The sequence below is a fragment of the Eleutherodactylus coqui genome, chromosome 6 (assembly GCF_035609145.1).
Source record: "Eleutherodactylus coqui strain aEleCoq1 chromosome 6, aEleCoq1.hap1, whole genome shotgun sequence".
NCBI lineage: Eukaryota > Metazoa > Chordata > Amphibia > Anura > Eleutherodactylidae > Eleutherodactylus > Eleutherodactylus coqui.
In genome coordinates this window covers 191,878,688-191,898,757 of record NC_089842.1, presented here as the reverse complement: position 1 = coordinate 191,898,757, position 20,070 = coordinate 191,878,688, and the positions used below count along the sequence as shown (strand labels likewise).

General features: G+C 43.8%; 1 protein-coding gene across 2 annotated transcripts in view; it reads left to right on the top strand.

The window, feature by feature from the left end:
• The first annotated feature begins 11,245 nt into the window (after positions 1–11,245).
• SCG5 (secretogranin V) overlaps positions 11,246–20,070 on the top strand; it is a 32,162-nt gene continuing 23,337 nt past the window's right edge. For both annotated transcript variants that reach the window (XM_066608512.1, XM_066608513.1), the window contains exons 1-2: positions 11,246–11,350; positions 14,802–15,033. In XM_066608512.1, the coding sequence (XP_066464609.1) occupies positions 11,345–11,350; positions 14,802–15,033 (238 nt within the window). In that variant the 5' untranslated portion in view covers positions 11,246–11,344. The remainder of the gene's footprint in view (positions 11,351–14,801; positions 15,034–20,070) is intronic.

Sequence of the window (20,070 nt, the reverse complement as noted above, 5' to 3'; positions counted from 1 at the left end):
GCAGGTCGGGTCCTCCAATGTTAGTCACAGCTGAGGACCCGGAGGAGAAGCGTTTAACTGCTTCTGCCCTCTCCTGGGTACATAGCGCTCATTGAGCGCTATGTAATAAAGAGTAAAAGTATTCCACTATGACCCAGCGATCCTGTGACCGCCAGGGGCTCTCTGTCACTGCAGAGCTGCATGGTCCTAGTAGACCCTGATCAACTCTGTTAGTGACTATTGTCACTAAACAGGATGTTTTTCCTTGTAATTAGGGCAGGATGCCCCAGCCACATTGAAAATGTATGAAATGGGTCTTATATGACTTCATAGGTGTCATAGATTATATTAAAAAAAAAAAAATAGTTACAAAAATAGCTTTAAAGAATAAAATAAAAATATACATAAAGAAAATGGCCCAAAGCCAACGTCAACAAAAACCATCGCCGTATGCACCCTTTAATCCAAAACCAAGCATATTATATATAAAAACCTCCGAAAAACAAAATGAGGAACCAGAATGCACTATTTTTAAAATTAATATATTTAAAACTAAAATAAAAACACATTTTTCAGCTTTTTACCCCCAATAAAACTAAAAAAACGGGGAAAAAGTCAGTAAAAAAAAAGATAATTTTGGTAGCTGAAGGAAAAAAAAAAAAGCACAGTAAGCCACCACAAGGGTAAAATCCCCTAAAGTTTCTGGTCCTTAAGCAGTTAAAGGGCCATTTTGGTTAATTTTTTTTCCCATCTATGTAACTAGTCCACCAGTATATGTCGGCTGGTATTACCTTCCTTATTCCTTTCTCAGGTGGGGCATGTGCTCTCAATTCTCACCAGCTCAGATTTACTTGGGTTTGTGTGCTCAAATTACTCAGTTATTCATAATAAAGTACAGTCCATTCACGGCAATTAAAGAAAAATGGCTGGGCTGTTATGCACAAGATTGACGTCTTGTCAGTGGCGTTGCAAAAAGAGCTTAAAGGGGTTGTCCCGCGAAAGCAAGTGGGTCTATACACTTCTGTATGGCCATATTAATGCACTTTGTAATGTACATTGTGCATTAATTATGAGCCATACAGAAGTTATTCACTTACCTGTTCCGTTGCTGGCGTCCCCGTCTCCATGGTGCCGTCTAATTTTCAGCGTCTAATCGCCCAATTAGACGCGCTTGCGCAGTCCGGTCTTCTTCTTTTCTGAATGGGGCCGCTCGTGCCGGAGAGTGGCTCCTTGTAGCTCCGCCCCGTCATGTGCCGATTCCAGCCAATCAGGAGGCTGGAATCGGCAATCGACCGCACAGAAGACCTGCGGTCCACCGAGGGAGAAGATCCCGGCGGCCATCTTCACCAGGTAAGTAAGAAGTCACCGGAGCGCGGGGATTCAGGTAAGCACTATCCGGTTTTCTTTTTTAACCCCTGCATCGGGTTTGTCTCGCGCCGAACGGGGGGGCTATTGAAAAAAAAACAAAAACCCGTTTCGGCGCGGGACAACCCCTTTAAGTAAAGAGGTTATCTGGATGCTGGAGAACCCCGCTTCATTAGTACCCACTGGATTGAAATATTAATAGGGAACTATACTTTACCCCTCTACAGCTGCCCAAATCCAGCACTGCAGCCCACTGTGGTCTCAGTTAACGCTGTGACAGATAATGTAACAGGAAATCAGGGGACCTTTGCAACCAATGAGACGTCACAGCTAGTTCTACTGGCATTAGCGTTCACATCTGGAGTGCCATGATGCCAAGAATTCAGCAATGTGACGCTGCAGCTGTCACCTGAGTTCCTGTGACGTCATCTGTCACAATAACCACCGAGACTATGACGGCTGCAGAGCTGGATGTCGGCGGCCGCAGAGGGGTAAGTATAGTTGACTTTATTTTAATACAGGTGGTCCTATTGAATCGGGGTTGTCCAGTAACCAGTGGACCCCTTTTAATTGCGTTTTGTATCCTGACTTTTTTGCAAATGTCAAGAACGGTAGTTTCTAGAAAGCTAAAACTGGTCTAAAACCTTGCTAAGAGCCTGATTTACTTGTCTGGTAAATTTTGTGCAGATTGGTCCATTTGTTTGGCCATTGTGTTTTAGTATTCAGATTTTTCTCTGCAAATCTAGTGAGAGCAGCAGGGCCTGGAGAGCTGGAACCCAGTCTAAAGCCTAGCTAAGCGCTTGATTTACCTACGTGACAAATTTGGTGCAGATTGCTCCAGTCGTTTGGCTGTGCATAAAGAACGGACAATGGGAATTCATTTTTATACTTGCAGAATTACCTGTCTTCGCACAGATCTATTTTATGCAACACTGTGTAGTTAAAAACTTTGTTTGCTACTGATATGAAGCCAACATCTTTATACCACCAAATTGGCCACATAGGTAAATCGGGCGCATCAGAAGGTTTTAGATCAAGTTTCAGCTCGTATTTGCTTTAGTAATCAGATTTTTATGCTAATGTCACACACAGTAGGTCCTAAAGAAACCCGGTCTAAAACCTTCCAAAGCACCTGCTTTACCTATGTGGAAAGTTTGGTGCAGATTGGTCCATTCCTTAAACTGTGCATAAAGAACAGACAACAGAAATCCATTTTTGTATGTACAGTGGTGCCTTGACATATGGGTTTAATCCATTCCAAGATGGAGCTCTTAAGCCAAAAAACTTGTATGTCAAAGCATTTTTCCCTATTGAAATGCATTGAAACACTTTAATGCGTTCTCATGCATTTCAATGGGGAAACTAACTACAAGAAAAAAAAATAAAAAATCAATACTTGCCTACCACCGGCATTCCTGGATCTGTGGCGCTGCTGCAGGCTGTCGCTCCCTCCTCCACCTCGACACAAAGCATTGCTTTCTGGATGTGGGGCTTGAATGCCCTGCCTCCAGCAAGCTAAGCTCTGATTAGTTAACCCAGCGCTGGCTTTGCTTGGCTGACACGGCTCTGAGTTAACCAATCACTGCCATTCAATGATTTCATTGAATGGCAACAGATGAGTATAGAGACCCCCCCCCCCCCCCCCCCACAAGCCTCAGCTTGCGAGTTTTTTGACTTGCAAGCAGGCTCATACCCCGAGTTTTTGCTCATAAATCAGAGCAAAAATTCGGGAGAGAGCCTGCTCGCAAGTAAAAAAACTTGCAAGCTGAGGTACGACAGTATATATAAATAAATCTTATTTGTATAGCACCATTTTATTCCGCAGCACTTTCAGGTAACTTAGTTATTATGCCAATACCAAATTGTAATTGTTTTTTTTCTTTTTCATGACTTTTTCAAACTTTTATTGTTTTTTTTGTTTAAATCTCCCTCCTTTTGCCACATCTATAATAAAAAAATCTAAATCATAAAATACATGTTTGGTATCATCGCGTCCGTAAAAGTACGATCTATCAAAGTAGTGCATTATTTACCCCACACGGTGAACGTAGTCCGAAAAAAAATAAAGAACGCTACATATGCACTTTTCTCGCTCGTGTCATTGGGGTACACAGCAAAGACCGTGGGATATAGCTTCTGCCACTAGGAGGCGACACTAAGCACAAAAAGTTAGCCCCGCCCTCTGGCTATATCCCTCCTGCTGACACCAGGCTAATTAGTTTTTAGCTTAGTGTCTCGTAGGAGGACGGTCGTGCCCGTTAGGGCTGCTTTAAGGGCCAGGGTTAGACGGAGAGGTAGTACGCTCCCCATCAAACCCGAACGGAGAGGAGGGCGAACAACCTCGGTTTTCCAGGTTGCTTCTTGCCCGGCCCGCCTCAGAAGAAAAGGTGGCACATCTGGGTCATATATATCCGCATGTGGCCCGCAAGCGAGAGGCCCCCCCCCCCCCCCCCCCCCATGTTTGGTGCAGAGGTCCGCATCCCCTTCCCATGGGCAGGCGATATTATAGGGGTAGGCTGTTGGAACTGGGGAGCCGCTTTTTCTTCCAGCAAGGACGCAGGAGGTAAGTATGCGCTGACGACCTCCCCCTCTCACTTCCCTGGCTCTCCCAGTATGTTGCTTTTGCACGCGTACCTTGTGGGCTGCAGCGAGGCGCAGGGATAGGCGCAGGCGGACAGGCTCCTTTTCGCAGGGGTTGTATCGGCTATGTATGGCTGCGGCAGCGGAGGGCATTATTCCGGATATTCAGGGCGCTGGTTCCAGGCACAAGCCGGCGGGGGCGCGTGGGCATGGCACCTCAGGCGACGGCAGCAACAACTTCCAGTATGCCCTGGTCTTCCGGCTCCCGGCAGGAGTTTCTGCGATGTGGGACCTCAATGGAGGGGCTGCAGTGCAGCCCCGGCGAGGCAATGCCGGGAGCTAAGGGGGCGTGGCCTCGCTGTGTGGCCATGCCCATATGTGTGGCGTGGCTTCGCAGGGATGCCATCATGGGTGGGCGTGGCTTCGTGGCGTGGGTGCAGCAGAATGCTGCCCTCATTGGCTCCATGTAGAGGGCGTGGCCTCATCGGCAATGCACGCCTTCCTCCCTCAGCACAGGTGAAGGGGGCTGACATCAGAGAAGCAGCCTATTGGGGACAGCGCGCCAGAACTTAAAAACCGCCCTGCTGCTCCACTCATTGCTGCCTTTTTCTGCTCAGCTTATACACTGTACAGCTCAAGCTCCAGGAAAGAAAGCCATTCAGCACCAGCAGTCTCCCAACCCAGCGGCTCCCCGGACCTCGGCAAGGACCTGGGTAAGCTCTGCCTGGCGGCTAGCTCCCTTCTTTCGCTGCGTATCCCTCCTGCCGGCGGTTGGCATAGCAAAGGATAGCTCACAGTTTTCTTTGCCCGGTGAAATCCCAGCACCATGTCCGACCCCAGAGCCCTGGAGGCTTGACCAGGGACAGCAAGAGTAACGCACTTTGCTTGCTCACGCTGTAATCTAAAGTTTGCATGCGGACAGGCTGAGCCCTTTTGTAGAGATTGTTCCCCTGCGAAACAGGCGGCTGTGCAGGGCACCCATCCCTCCCATTCAGCCCCCAGCTATGGCCGAGCCGGAGTGGGCCCGCTCCTTGGCGGTGTCTGACCTCACTCGGGCATCTGGCGCAATTTTTGAAAAATTAGTGCAGGACGCCACCGGTTCACGTGAGGAGCACAGCCGTAGACGAAAACGGGTCAGGCCTTCGGACTCGTGGCGGCCCTCCCAGTCACCATCCTCCGTCGCTTTTGCGCTCTTCTGGTACTAGGTCGCGGCGCTCGTCAGCAGAAGAGGATGTTTCGGACGAGGAATGGTCTGAATCTTCCTCAGACTCTGTTGTGGAGGAGGATCAGGTCCCAAAATTTTCGGCTATGGTGGAGAACTTAGTGGTTGCGGTGTGTGACACTTTTCAGCTCACTGAACAGGAACCACAGGCATCTGGGATATTGTTTTCTTTCAGGCAGCTTAGACGCTCTCCAAAAACCTTTCCTCCTCATGAGGACTTTGACAAGGTTCTATCTAAGGAGTGGAAGACACCGAATAAGCGTTTTTCCAAGATAGGTTACTTGGACGGGAAATATCTCTTCCTGCAGGACTTAGTGGAGAAGTGGTCAGTTCCACCGCTAGTAGTTCCGGAGTCGGTACGAGCAGTCATCGCATCCTTGGAGGCAGGGGAATTCCTGTCCTCGATAGACATCCAGGATGCATATTTACATATCCCCATTTGTCAGGCGCACCAGCGCTTCTTCCGGTTCGCAGTACAGGAAGAGCACTTCCAATTTGCGGCATTGCCATTCGGGCTGGCGACAGCTCCCAGGGTGTTGACAAGAGTCTTAGCGGCAGTGATGGCAATCTTGCATTCCAGGGGGGTCGTTGCCATGCCGTATCTAGACGACATTCTGGTGAAAGCCCCGACCAAGCGGGACAACCTGGAAAGCATGCAGATTGCCCTGGACACGCTTACCAGGTTCGGTTGGCTGATCAATTTCAAGAAATCGTCGCTTGTGCCAGCTCAACGCATGCTGTACCTGGGGATGTGCTTCGACACGGCACGGGGTCCAGTGACTAGCGGAAGCAAAATGTCAGCTGCTTAAGAGGCAGGTGCGGTCCCTTCTATCGCAGCGGCCGGTGGCAATCCGCCATGCGATGAGGGTTTTGGGACTGATGGTATTGTCTTTCGAGGCGATTCCATTTTCCCAGTTCCACTCCCGCCCCTTGCAGTGGGCGATACTGTCAAGGTGGGACAGGTTAGCACAATCCCTCGAGCGGAAGATAAGGATTCCGCCAGGGGTTCAGCAGTCACTCCAGTGGTGGTTGGACTCGCCACGTATCAGGACAATGAACTACTGGCAGAATTCTAGGCTTGCCTACACCTTGCTTTCCCCATGAAAGTGAATCGCAAGCAGCACAAAAATGGGGGAAGGCCACCTAAAAATCAGAACTAACTGTCATAAAATGGTGCAAACAGCAGTAAATGAGAGGGTAAGGAGAACCTGGTGTTTAGAACACTTGAGTATGATTTTAATTTCCCACTTGCCATGAGACGTAGCTTGAAAAATTAGAGGCTTTTGTGGAAAGGTGAGACTTGTCATATCTAAGTTTTGCATTTTCAGATTTGACAAATTTGTTGCAGGAATTTTTGTGACTGTCTGTCTGAATGAAGCTTGCATAAATCTATCGTGGGGAAAAACACATTTAGGGCTTAAACAGACAAACATGTTTGCACATGCCTTTGCGTGCATGAAACTCACCCCTGCAAAACGTGATGAAGCGAACTCCTTAATTTCAATAGGTTCATTCTCATGGCAGCGTGCAACAGCGGAAATGCTGTACGGAATTTCTGCCTGTGTGCATTCAGCCTAACGAAGTTCATTAATCTTGGTAAACGGAGTTCTTTCAACACATTCTTTCGATCTCCTTTTTGTTTCTGGATATATTTGATGTCACATGTCTCATGGGCACATTCACACTATCCTCTTACTGTACTTTTAGCAGCATAGTACATGACAGAATTAGGTGCACTTGGTTTAGGAACATTGTTAAACGCTGTTTTAGATGTCCACAGAAGACCACTTCTAGTGTGTAGATAACTATGCTTTGAAGGAAAGGTGTATAGGTGATAAGTCTGATTGGTGTTGGTCTCCCACCTATCCCGAGAACTGGGGTCATGTGTCCTCATTGTGGGATCGCTGCACCCCCTGCAGTGATGTAATAAAGGAAGAAGAGCGGTGGCTGTTCCAGTCATTTTAGTGGGGCTGATGAAAATGGCCGAATCCCCTTTTTGTAAAAAAAAATAAAATAAAAAATAACGCACCTAGAAGTTGTTTTGCTGCAAAACTCGGCTTGCAGTTACATCTCACACATTTGGAATGGTGACATGATTAGATGAATGATCCTGCCACCTGAGGCCCTAAAAGTGGTTTCACACTTGGCCTATAAAAAGGTTTCTCAGAGGTTATGTTTGTGGAGTGGACATCCTTCTCCACCCTTGTGTAGAGCTTGTTGACCACTAGACGCCTCTGCGTTAATCAAAGATTTCACACAGTTAACCGAGTTTGAGAGGGGGCATATTTATTAGAATGCGAAATGCATTACAGGTAAGGATGAGCGAACGTACTCGGATAGGCACTACTCGTCCGAGTAATGTGCCTTATCCGAGTACCGCTGTGGTCGTGCTGAAAGATTCGGGGCGCTCCGCTGCTGACAGGTGAGTCGCAGCGGGGAGCGGGGCAGAGCGGCCGGGAGAGAAGGAGAGAAAGATCTCCCCTCCGTTCCTCCCCGCTCTCCCCTGCAGCTCCCCGCTCCGCAGCGCGTGCCGAATCTTTCAGCACGAACACAGCGGTACTCGGATAAGGCACATTACTCGGACGAGTAGTGCCTATCCGAGTACGTTCGCTCATCTCTAATTACAGGTAATTAAGAATGCTTAGGTATTGGGCAACATCCTCTGGATATAAAATAGAACTTACAATACTTCCAAAAAGTTCTAAATGACACCCCCTCAATCCCCCCTTCTCCAGGTAAGAATGGAGGATGGACCTGTTAACCATGGTGGCAGTTATCTTCGTACCCAATGAGGAACAGGGATCTGGCTATTATTCTCCATTATTATTGGTTGGCAAACCCAATGGTTGGTTTAGAACTATTATCAACCTGAAATCACTCAATACATACATCACTTATCATAGATTTAAAATAGAGACCATTAGATCCGCAATTCCACTAATTTAATAAAAAAATATTATGTGCACAACCCACCTTAAGGATGCGTATAACCACATTCTCATAGAGGCAATATATCAGAGGTACTCCAGATTTACTGTAGATTGAGTTCAGAGATCTCCCAGTTTCAATTTATATGCTTCTCTTTGGCAATTCCACTTCTACGGTATTTACCAAGGTGGCACTGAAATGGTAACCTATCTTAGAGAAATGTGAATATTATTCTATACCTCAATAATTTGCTAGTCATAGCTGCTACACCGGAAACCATGTGTAGACGCCTAAATTAAATGACAAATCTCCTCACCAGACTGGGCTGGCTTGTTATTAATTTTCAGAAATCCAGCCTCATTTCAGGAACCCAGAAAACATTCCTGGCCATCCTTGATTCAGAAGATGGTGGTTCTTTCCTGCCTCACACTAAGGAAGAAAGTACTGCTTTTTAGAAAATGAGAAAAGGTTTCTGTGAGAGGCAAAGGCAGTTCTGAGACAGATATGACATCATGCACATTCTATCAGCATGGGGTAGAGATCCATCTTCATTATCCTAGTGGATGTTGCCCCCAAATCACAGTAAAGGGGTGCAGTGACCTCTCTACCTTGTATCACTAATGACATTGTAGATAAAGGGTTCCACAGCAGCACCTAATTTCAGGTAGGGTATGACAATATTGGCAAAAACGTGTGCAGGTTCAAAAAAACTGGATTGGATCCAGTCCTCCAAACAGTCCAAACAAGAAGTATGAACAGCACAATTAGGTGCAATAATAAAAGTTTACATCCGCATGGATGTCCCTTTATTTTTCATTGGCATAAAAAACAGGCGACGTTTCGACTGCACAGCCGCAGTCTTTGTCAAGTTTGACAAAGACTGCGGCTGTGCAGTCGAAAGCATCGCTGGTTGTAGTCCCTCAGGGGGACTTTAAAGTAAACTAAAAAAAAAAAAATCAATAAAGTTTTGTTAATTGTAAAAAAAAAAAAAAAAAAAGTTTAAATCGCCCCCCTTTTGCCATATCTATTATGAAAAAATCTAAATCATAAAATAAAAAGATGACCGCAGAAAATAATTGAAAATTTAAATGTCTGAAAAAAAAGAGTAGTGCAGTAAAAAAAAACTATGTAGCTTTGGTATCGTAGCAATCGTACTGACCCATAGAATAAAGTTATTATGTCGCTTTTGTTGCTGTTTGTGCGCCGTAGAAACAAGACGCACTGAAAGATGGTGGAATGTTGTTTTTTGTTTTTTTTTTAATTTTACTCCACTTAGAAATTTTTAAAAGTTTTTCAGTACATTATATGGTACTTTAAATAGCACCATTGAAAAATACAACTCTTCCCACAAAAAACAAGCCCTCATACAGCGACGTAGATGGATAAATAAAGGAGTTACCATTTTTTGAAGGGGGGGGGATGGAAAAAACAAAAATGGAAAAAGAAAAGGGGGCCGCGTCATTAAGGGGTTAACGTAGGTGGCTCAATGGGATGACTTCATTGTGCCGCCTGGGCCGGGCCAGAAGAAAACCGCGACTGTCATGGACAGCTAAATATAGTAGTTGTGTGTTTTTTTGTTTTTTTTTCTATCTTATTCTTTTGTGGCACAGTCATTAATGAAGATTACTAGGAGCACTATTATAGCTATGGGGGCACGATTACTATAGATGCACTATTATAATTATGGGAGAACTATTATTGCAAAAGAGGCACCAGGTTACTACTGTTTCCATGAAAATAAGGCAGTGTCTTATATTAATTTTTGCTCCAAAATGTTAAACTTTTTTATGTGTATAGCTGCCTGGACTATATTAAAACATTTTTATTAACTGTAATTAGAGCTTAATTTTAGAGAAGCATATTTTAAGCATTCTCATAAAGCCTGAAAATCATTCTGTATCCTGAAAATTCATGCTAGGGCTTATTTTTGGGGTAGGTGTTATTTTCAGGGAAACAGGGTATTATACATATGGAGGCACTATTAATACTAAATAGGCACTATGGGACACTAGTAAAACTGTGGGGCACTATTATAACTAAGGGGAGTGTTATTAAAAAGAAAAATCTTTCAGGTACTCCTGTTAAGTGGGCACTATTACTTTGTAAGGAGCGCAACAGTGGGGGCACAAAAAGGCTACTTCTGTGTGGTGCAGCATAATATGGGGTATTATCTGATTGGCTCTATTATCTTTAGTGGTGCTATTTATTTGGCACAACTGTTTTCAGAGGCACTGTCTCAGCAGTACTATTTTTTTTTTTTTGTCTTAGGTTAATTATGACAAAATTTAATCTGAAATATAGTGTTTGGGACAGCGTTCCACACATTGGGCACAGCAATAGGGCCAGATGTGACAACAGGTGCAGAATTGTGGTAGCTACAAGATGTAGATGTTGTGTAGGTTGGAAAAGGTTTAATAGGGTGTTAAAAAAGTAAGGAGTCAAAGATGTGTTGTTACAAACTTTGCAGACACAAGTTGTGGCTGAAAGAAATCTTTATGGTGGTCTGGGCTGGTCGGAAAAGACAGGAAAAAGCGAGCAATTCCAGAGGACGTCACCTGTGACTCACTAAATATAGCTTGGCTGTAATGACTTGTATAATGTACATACGCTTGTGTAGAACTGGTATCTACCGCTATGTGGTCACTGTATAGTGGTAATATTGGTCTTTGTGTAATCATTCTGGTTAGGGTGTACCTCCTATGATGCGGAGTTCAGGTCAGTAGAGCTGTGGTCGGGCTGGGATGCTCATCTGCATTGCTAGCTCACAAATACACCAGTAATATACTCATCTGAAACTGGTTCTGATGCTGCATTTGGCAAATGGATAAACAGGTTAAAGGGTAGAAATACATGTACACTGCTATACTATTCCCACCCACAGTGGCCAGTAGTTGAACTGTTTTGTGTAGCCATTGACCACAGTGGGTGAGCATGGTTTGGCTACGTATGGCCGTATGTATCATGTGTTTACAACCATTAGGGCGGGCGTCTGCTTCTGGACCGGTGCCGTGTTATCACCATTCCCTACACAGGATAATCTCTAAACTTTTTCTATTTAGATGCTAGGACGAGTACAAATGTATGTCTCTTATAGAGAAAAGGCCAAAAAGCTCCAGGGCTAGAGGTTGTCTATGACTGTTATCCTCCCTCCTCACCTGCCGCTGTAGCTTGCCGCCCACATATCTGCTCCATCTGCATCCATGCTCGCTCCCCCCTCCCTGCTGCCTCCTCTTCTCATTCAGATCGTGCATCTCCCAGCTGTCAGCCTCCATGTTTGTAAGTCTCCTGATTCCGTTCTCTATGCATGACATGATGTATTTTCTTTCTGGTTAGATTTCTGAATATCACGTCCTTACCGCGAACTCCTTGTGAAATTAGGCGGTCAGACGTGTTGTGTAATGTATTGCAGGCATTTCTTATGGTTGAATTTCATTGTATTTAAAGTGATGCTGGGAACTGTCTGGCTGCTTTTAACCCTTTTTAACCCTGCTTTTAACTGATTGTTGAGGCTAATTACATGCCTAGCTAGTCAATAGGAAAATAAGAGGCCGATCAATTGTTTTCATTTGCATACAATTATCAGATATGAATAGTAATATAAATGTATCTTTCTCATGTACAAATATATACAATTGTATCTAAAAACATCCTATCATATATGAAATATAATCATTGCTTATTTCATGTACATGTACCCACCAGCTTACATGTATACATGTGGCCTAGTCTAACCTATTTATTTTTTAGCCTTTTCTTTGCCAAGGTCTGCTCTCCAGTGGAGAGATGGGGAAACTACTAGGGCAATAAATATTTATTAAAGTAGATGTATCTACATTTTAATAACTCTGGGAGGGAGAAGAGAAAATTAGACGAAAAAGTAAAGTTTCTAAAGTTCTACAGTAAACGTCCTTGAATCCTGCATCCAGTGGGGAGCAAAAACAAAAAATGACAAAAAAGCCGTGTCACTAAAGGTTTAAGTGCTATATATATGTTCAGAACTAAATTCAAAAATGAAGCCACTTTGCAATGGGTCTTTAATTTAAAAATTCTATTTGTCTTTTTTTCTGCAGCTTTTATACCGATTTATGCATCTCCCTGGTAACGGACAACAAATAAACCCTGTATAGTCTAATCTTGCAGTCATATTTCCTTTCAGTTGTTCCCTACGTTGTGCAAATGTACATTTGGTGAAGTAGCTGGAAGGAGAGGACAGATTGGCCTATGATTGCAGGATTTGACTGCAGAGTTTTCTGTCCTGTTTCCATAGACCCTTAGGTCAGTATAGGAGCTGTAGAAACAAAATAATGGGAAACTTTTAATGAAGACATATTGCAAAGTTGGTTCATTCTTTTTATTTGAGTCATCTGGACATTCAAAAATATATACTTTTGTATAAACATCTAAAAATCCAGAGGGTTTGATTGCTGTCATCAGGCAGGTCCTATTATTGTCAGTTAAAAGGAATTTTATTTTATTTTTGTAGTCTAATAGAAAAAAAATGCAGACCCTTACAATGTAACAAAAACTAACATAACAAAAATGTGCTTGAGCCTTGCAGGAAAGGGGCACGCGTGGATTTTGAATGCAGATATCTGCAGTGGATGCACTGCGGATCATCTTAAAAACTATTTTTTAATGGCTTGCGGGTGATCGCGGATTGTGTGTTTTCATCTCCCATAGAGACAAATGGAGCAACATCTGTGCTGGATCCGCGATAAAATGAGCATGCTGCGATTTTAGATCCACGCGGGGCATCCGCAAAGCACCTAAAAATCAAATCTGAAGGGTTTAATTCAGTAGCGGACGGCCTATTGTTTCTCACGGACGGCTAGAGCTACGGATCTCCCACGTGGGAGATCCGTGCATGTTTAATACATCAAAACCACACATTGACATTGGGCCTTCGAGGTAATACTTCATGGAAGAACAGAAAGCCTATGGCCACCTGCAGACGGCCGGGTCGGGTCCCGCTGCAGGGACCAGCGCGGCACTCGCCTCTCCCGCTCTTTGAGCCAGCTGCCGGCCAGCTGAGCCAGAGAGTGTAATTTCTGTGCGGGGCATAGAAATAGAGCATGCAGCGATTGTTTTCTGCGCATGATTTCTCGTGGACAAATCGCGGCCGTCTGCCTAGGATTGCGTTTTCTAATGCAATCCTATGGCAGCTTCCACAGGCGGAAATTCTGTGGGAAGTCCCGCCGCGGAATTTTCGCTCGTGTGTAGGGGGTCTAAAGCTACACAGGCATTTTAGGCCTTTTTCACACGGGCTACAAAATCATTGCTACAAAACGCATGTATGGGCAGCCCATGGTTTCCAATGGGTTCTTTCACATGAGCAATGCTCTATAGCCTGAAAGAACCCATTGGAAACCATGAGCGTCACATACATGCGTTTTGTAGTGACGATTTTGCAGCCTGTGTGAAAAAGGCCTTAGTAACACATCTCCAAAATCTCAAAAAAAAGTGTATTTTTGATCCTTCTACTTTTTGTTTCGAACATGCAGTTGTGTTTGTGCCCCACATTTTGGTGTCCCCATAAAGTATAACTATATTCCCAGAATCATAATTAGTGCAGTAATTGAGAAAAAAATATTTAAGGTAGATTAGCTGTGGGTGGTTAGTACGGTACATTAAAGGATTGTCTGATCAAAAAAAAAATGTTTTTATATATATATATAATATATTTAATGTGTGTGTGTGTGTGTGTGTTCAAATACCCTTTATTTGTGGTGTTTTCTTAGTTAAAGGGGTTGTCTCGCGGCAGCAAGTGGGGTTATACACTTCTGTATGGCCATATTAATGCACTTTGTAATATACATCGTGCATTAAATATGAGCCATACAGAAGTTATTCACTTACCTGCTCCGTTGCTGGTGTCCCCGTTGCCATGGTTCCGTCTAACTTCGGTGTCTTCTTGCTTTTTTAGACGCGCTTGCGCAGATGCATCTTCTCCCTTCGGCTGGTCTTGGAAGCATCGGCGTTTTGGCTCCGCCCCCTTGTACGCATCATCGCGTAGCTCCGCCCCCATCACGTGCCGATTCCAGCCAATCGGGAGGCTGGAACCGGCACACGTCATGGGGCGGAGCTACGCGATGATGCGTACAAGGGGGCGGAGCCAAAACGCCGATGCTTCCAAGACCAGCCGAAGGGAGAAGATGCATCTGCGCAAGCGCGTCTAAAAAAGCAAGAAGACACCAAAGTTAAACGGAACCATGGCAACGGGGACGCCAGCAACGGAGCAGGTAAGTGAATAACTTCTGTATGGCTCATATTTAATGCACGATGTATATTACAAAGTGCATTAATATGGCCATACAGAAGTGTATAGACCCACTTGCTTTCGCGAGACAACCCCTTTAAGGGGAATCTCTTTATTTGACACTACTATCATTTTACCTAAAGCAGGGCAAAGAGTCTCTCGCACTCTTTGGAGGGCCTGGCTTGTCCATGCATTACACACCTACCATTGATTCATTGAGAGCTATGTTATACATCATTCCCCCTGTAGAGGCGCTGCAGATTCACTTGCAGATCACAGCTGATCACTTATTTGGACAACTCTGCAATAAAAAGCATACAATTCATGTTTAAGGATTACTTAATTCATCATCCTACAAATTTACAAGCCGACTTGTTATGTTGTATGAAACTACATTTGGTCACCTGTGAAGTACTTGACTGCGTATGACCATGTTGGTGACGTAACAGAACTCTGTGTTTGTATATTCAGGTAAAGATGGAGACCGGTGTTGTCATCTCTTTGGTCTGTCCCATGCTGATGATGATCTTCTGTTTGATGAATCCAGTTTTCGGTCATAGTGTACGAAGTCCAGATCGTGTGTCAGAGGCAGACATCCAGCGGCTGCTTCATGGGGTGATGGAAGAGCTTGGTGTTGCAAGGCCAAGAGTGGAGTACCCTGCACACCAAGCAGTGAACATTGTTGGGCCGCAGAATATTGAAGGTAATGGACAACCTGCGATTTAATAGTTTGCTCAGTTTGACGTCTCCTTTTCTAGAAGTTGTATAAGATGGGAAAAGTCCTTTACGTTGACTCGTGACTACCGCATAAAAATTATTTCAGTCAATTAGGGAGGGGAGACTAATTTAACTTGGGCTACATGAACATGGGTGACTTAAAAATTGTGCCCAAGCTTCTTGGACATAACTCACATCGGACGACCCGTCTATGTGCTGTCCAAATCTCGTCTGTCTTATGACCGATCCGAAGAGCACCATTGACTATAATAGGGTCCTTTTGGTGTCCGTGCAGCATTATATAAGATGAAATAGTGCAGCATGTTGTACTATTTAATCCTGTATTTTAACAGAAATTAGCGAAGGACGTTCCAAATGAAACCTCAGAAGCTAGTGTGAACAAGACCCAACAAACACATAGCTACTCCTTTACATACATACGTTTCACATGCGTACACAGCATACTTTTACACATCCAGGTGCACACAAGTACATAGACACATATGCATATATATGTAATACATATCTACATGGATAGTATCGCACATGTGGTGCAATTGTGCATCAGTCAGGGGTCTCCCAGACAGTCTCCTCTAGCAGTACTTCATGGGACCCAGCCAGATCTCCCTTCTCTCCTGTTCCTGCTGCCCTGGCATTCCACAGTCTGGCTGGCTCCACGTGACAACGGTTATGTACCAAGCAGGCGGCCAGCACTCCCCACACATACCATCCTCTTACTCTTCAGTGTGGTGTGACTGGGTAGGCTGCGCCTGCTACTAACTGATCTACTGGAGTGATGGGGATGGAGTGGGTGCCACTACAGTAGTGCAGCTAGCGCTGTACAGATACTAGCAGAGGTCAGTGGATTATTATTAGAGGCAGTTTGGACAACCACCCTAACCCCAGAGCCTATATAACATTGTCTGACTTGTCCTTTACAGCATTAGACAATTGGCCCTCTCTGCAATGAAGAGCTGTCATGAATAACAATTTGGGATACATACTTGAGGAAATGGTAACTTCTCATCTACTTCATAACAAATCAACCATCAATTCTGCTTACAGAAGAGAGCTGTAGCCCAAGAATGTTAATTGGAGATGTCCGTCACAGTAAGGAGCGCTCATCAAGTTGCTCACCTAATTACTTGGGATCATTGGCCATTAGCGTTGCTAACTGCAATTGTTGAGCTGCATTACCAGAATGTGCGCTGCCGGTACAAAATAGAGGAAATGGCCTCATTATAACCTAATGGTTGCTTGTGGATTGTGTTGTGTATATACTATGTGTCCATCATTGGGTCTCATTGCTATTATGTCTTATTTATCTATATATATTATGAAACCCTCATAGTAGAATAATATCATTCAAAATCTGGGGAAGTGTTAGTGTCAACTCAATCTTCAAAGTGCAAAATAATAATCACGAAAGTCCTTTATCATGTCCCTTTAAATATCCTCTAATATATGTAAAATATAATGCTTTTAGCAAATGTTTATTGTAGATCTATGAATCAGTGAATACTGACAAGGTGTTAGGCCGTTTTAATATAATAAAATATTTATATATTAAATATGCTGTTTAATATAATTTATGTAGCAATTCTTTGCTTGTTGTCATGGAATAGGAATTTTCACTGTTTATTTCCAGCAGATAAACGCCCATACTGCCCATGTGATGATGATCACACATAGTACAGGACGGTTATTAGATCTGGTCTTGTAATGAGCTCTGTGCCTGTGATTAGCACACTGCAAGACTGACTCATATGTTTTCACCACTTGTTTTCTCTTTATACAGTTGATTGGCAATGGGGCTGAAAGTTGGACCCTAACCAATTTAAGGGCTCTTTCACATGGGCACCTTGATTTTCGGTTGGCTGTGTCACGGCCACAGCGCAACCGAAAGTCGCATGAACGAGAGGCAGCCGTGACCAAGTCATGGCTGCATCTCCCATTTGTGCACCCGTTCAGACGGCTGAGTGTGGCGTGTATACATAGTCTATGGGAGCCACCGCCAGATATCAGTCAAAAGATAGAGGGTTCAGTCACATGGTAGTTTGTACGCGCGTCTTACAGTTGTGTTTGTGATCCGCATCTATATAGACCCAATGCTTTGCAATGGGAGCAATCACATGTGCGAATTTTACATGCGCACAAACGCATGCGGCCAAAATTATAGAACACAATGATTCACAGAACGCACTTAACTGCATTCTGCGACAAATTAGTGTTCTGTCATGCTGCAATCTGACAGGCAGTCTATCAGGCCACCCCATGGGGATGGCTTGGTAGGCATTCTGCCATTACAGCACTGGGGCCTTTCAGAAGGACCTCGGCTGCCATGACACCCGCACAGCTCCCTGCGATCTCATTGTGTAGGGTCGTACGGGACCCCCGAACAACGTTCGGGGGATTTAAATGCCACTGTCAGAATTGACAAGGGCATTTAAAGGCCCCTTGAACAGCCCCAATCGGCTGCGCGGCTTATCGAGCTGTTGCTGCCGGGGGTCAGCTTGACTATTAAACAATGAATGAGAATTAATTCACTTCTCATTCTTCATTCATTTTATGCAGGCATAAAAATCATTATTCACTTGTTTACGCGTCATTGCGTGTAAACAGCGATTGTTCGCTCATTCACATTCACAGGTGCAGTGAATGTGAATGATTTGAGTGAAGCAGCAAGCTACGTATCTGGCTGTATAAACAAGCTGTATGAGCCAACAAGCTAACTGTCATCATTCGCTCATGCGAATGATAAATCGCTCTGCGTAAAAGGAACCTTAGGATAGCTCGTCAATAACCGATTGGCCACTCTGGACTCCAACTGATAAGAGCTGCCAGCAGCCGGTTGAAAAATCATAACTCTGTCCATTCCGCAGTGGTTCAGTTTGGTATTGCAGCTCCCTCTTATTGAAGTGATTGGAAGGGAGCTACAATACCAAACAGGACCACTGCCAAACAGATTGAGTTATGAGCTTTCCAGCTGGATAACTGCAGCTCTTAACAGCGGATTGGCAGGGGTTCCAAGCAGCGGACCCCTGCTGATCTACTATTGATGAGCTATCCTAAGGATAGGTCATAAATAGTGCTTGCCCGGAAACCTTTTGAAGTAATTCCTATTCAATTTAATAGTCTGACTTACTACACTTTATTTGTCCAGCACCATATTTTTAGATAAATTTGTTTGCACTAAAATATCATCTTTAAAAAATGGAGTTATTAAAGTGAAGTTCCACCTTAAAATTAACATTGGCTCTAGATCTGCAAATGCAAAATATAGCAACTTTTTAATATATCTTCATTACTTTCTCATGTCGACTTGGAATGTATTTTTTATTTTACACTTTGAATGCATAAACGTCCTGCTGTGAATGGGTGATCTTATATTAACCCTTTCCAATCCAATTTGTATCCTGGTTTTCCAAGGGGGCGTACTCTTTTTCTGCTGTTATACAGCAGCGCTATATGCTGGCTAAAGCCAGTACTGCATGAGGTGTCACGTTGGATAGGCTCCGACAGCAGAGAGGCCGGCAATATACAATAACAGAACCCCGACAGATGTCTTCCAACATCGGAGCTGTACAGCTTTAAATCATAATGTCTTCAGAGGTCAGACAGTGGATTGGAAAGGGTTAACATTTTGAAGTTTTCTTTTTTAGGCAACCCCTGCTACATTGCTATATGTCCACAGAGGAAACCCTTGTCTTATTAGTTTCTGTTGTAGCAGATTTGGTGATGCCATTAGGCTTTGTATAACATGAAATTGTGGCTAATGTAGGGGAAATAAGTGGCCACACAGAGCATCGTTCTGCAGCAAAGTATTAACCCTTTCCAATGCCATTTGTATTCTGGTTTTCCTAGGGCCCTTACTCTTTCTGTTGTTATACAACAGCGCTATATGCTGGCTAAAGCCAGTACTGCATGAGGTGACACATTGGATAGGCTCCAACAGCAGAGAGGCTGGCAATATACATTAAGAGCACCCCAACGGACGTCTTCCAATATCGGAGCTATACAGCCTTAAATCATAATGTCTTCAGATGTCAGACAGTGGATTGGAAAGGGTTAAGTATGGATGGATGTTTGGACATTCATTTGTTAATGAATTACATTTTCTTGTGTACACAAACAAACCATAAGATGACAGCTTGTTGACAATGTCAAGGTATAATAAGACCTGACAAATAAAATGAAAACCTCCAAAATGAATGAGATTTGAGAGAGTTGCTAAAAATTGGGTTCACTGACTAATCTTTCATTTAGAGATGGAAATTTGCATTTCTGATAGTTTTCTAGTGAATACACTTTATGACCACTTTATTAGAGCTCCCTTTTGTATGGAAATTAGACATGTGACCATGGATTAATTTCAGTGTAACTCCACATTAGAACCGTGAAATCAAGCGATCTGAGTGACTTTGAACGAGAGCTGGTCATTGGTGCTAGACTAGCCAGGGTTCAGAATTCCAAAAATTGACAACCTTGTGAATTCGTCTTGAGCAATAGTTTCAAGAGTATACCAAAATGGAGTGATCAAGGAAAAACGGCCAGTGAAAGGGCATATTATAGATGTAAACAACTTATGATTAAAGCATTTAGAGAAGGATCTTAAGAATTGTTCTGATGAACAGGCAGTGTACAGTCAAGCAAATTGCAACCAAATACAACCTCCTCCAACTACAAGATCAAGGGGACCCCAGGAGATGAAGCATATATTGGGGGTGTACAGAAGAAAATGAAGGTTTTCCTTTCAGTAAGAACATGAATTTAAAAAAAAACATCAATGTTTAACCCCTTAAGGACATGGCCTATTTTGGGCATAAGGATGCTACGATTTGGGGGGAATTTTCATCTCCATTTTTCAAAAGCCATAACTTTGAATTTTTCCCTCGACACAGCCATACAAGGGCTTGATTTTTGTGTTGCGAGCTGTAGTTTTTACATCAATTCTGCCATAGATTTTTTTTACAGCGTTAATCATGCAGCATAAATGACACAATATACATTTTTTCTGCGGGTG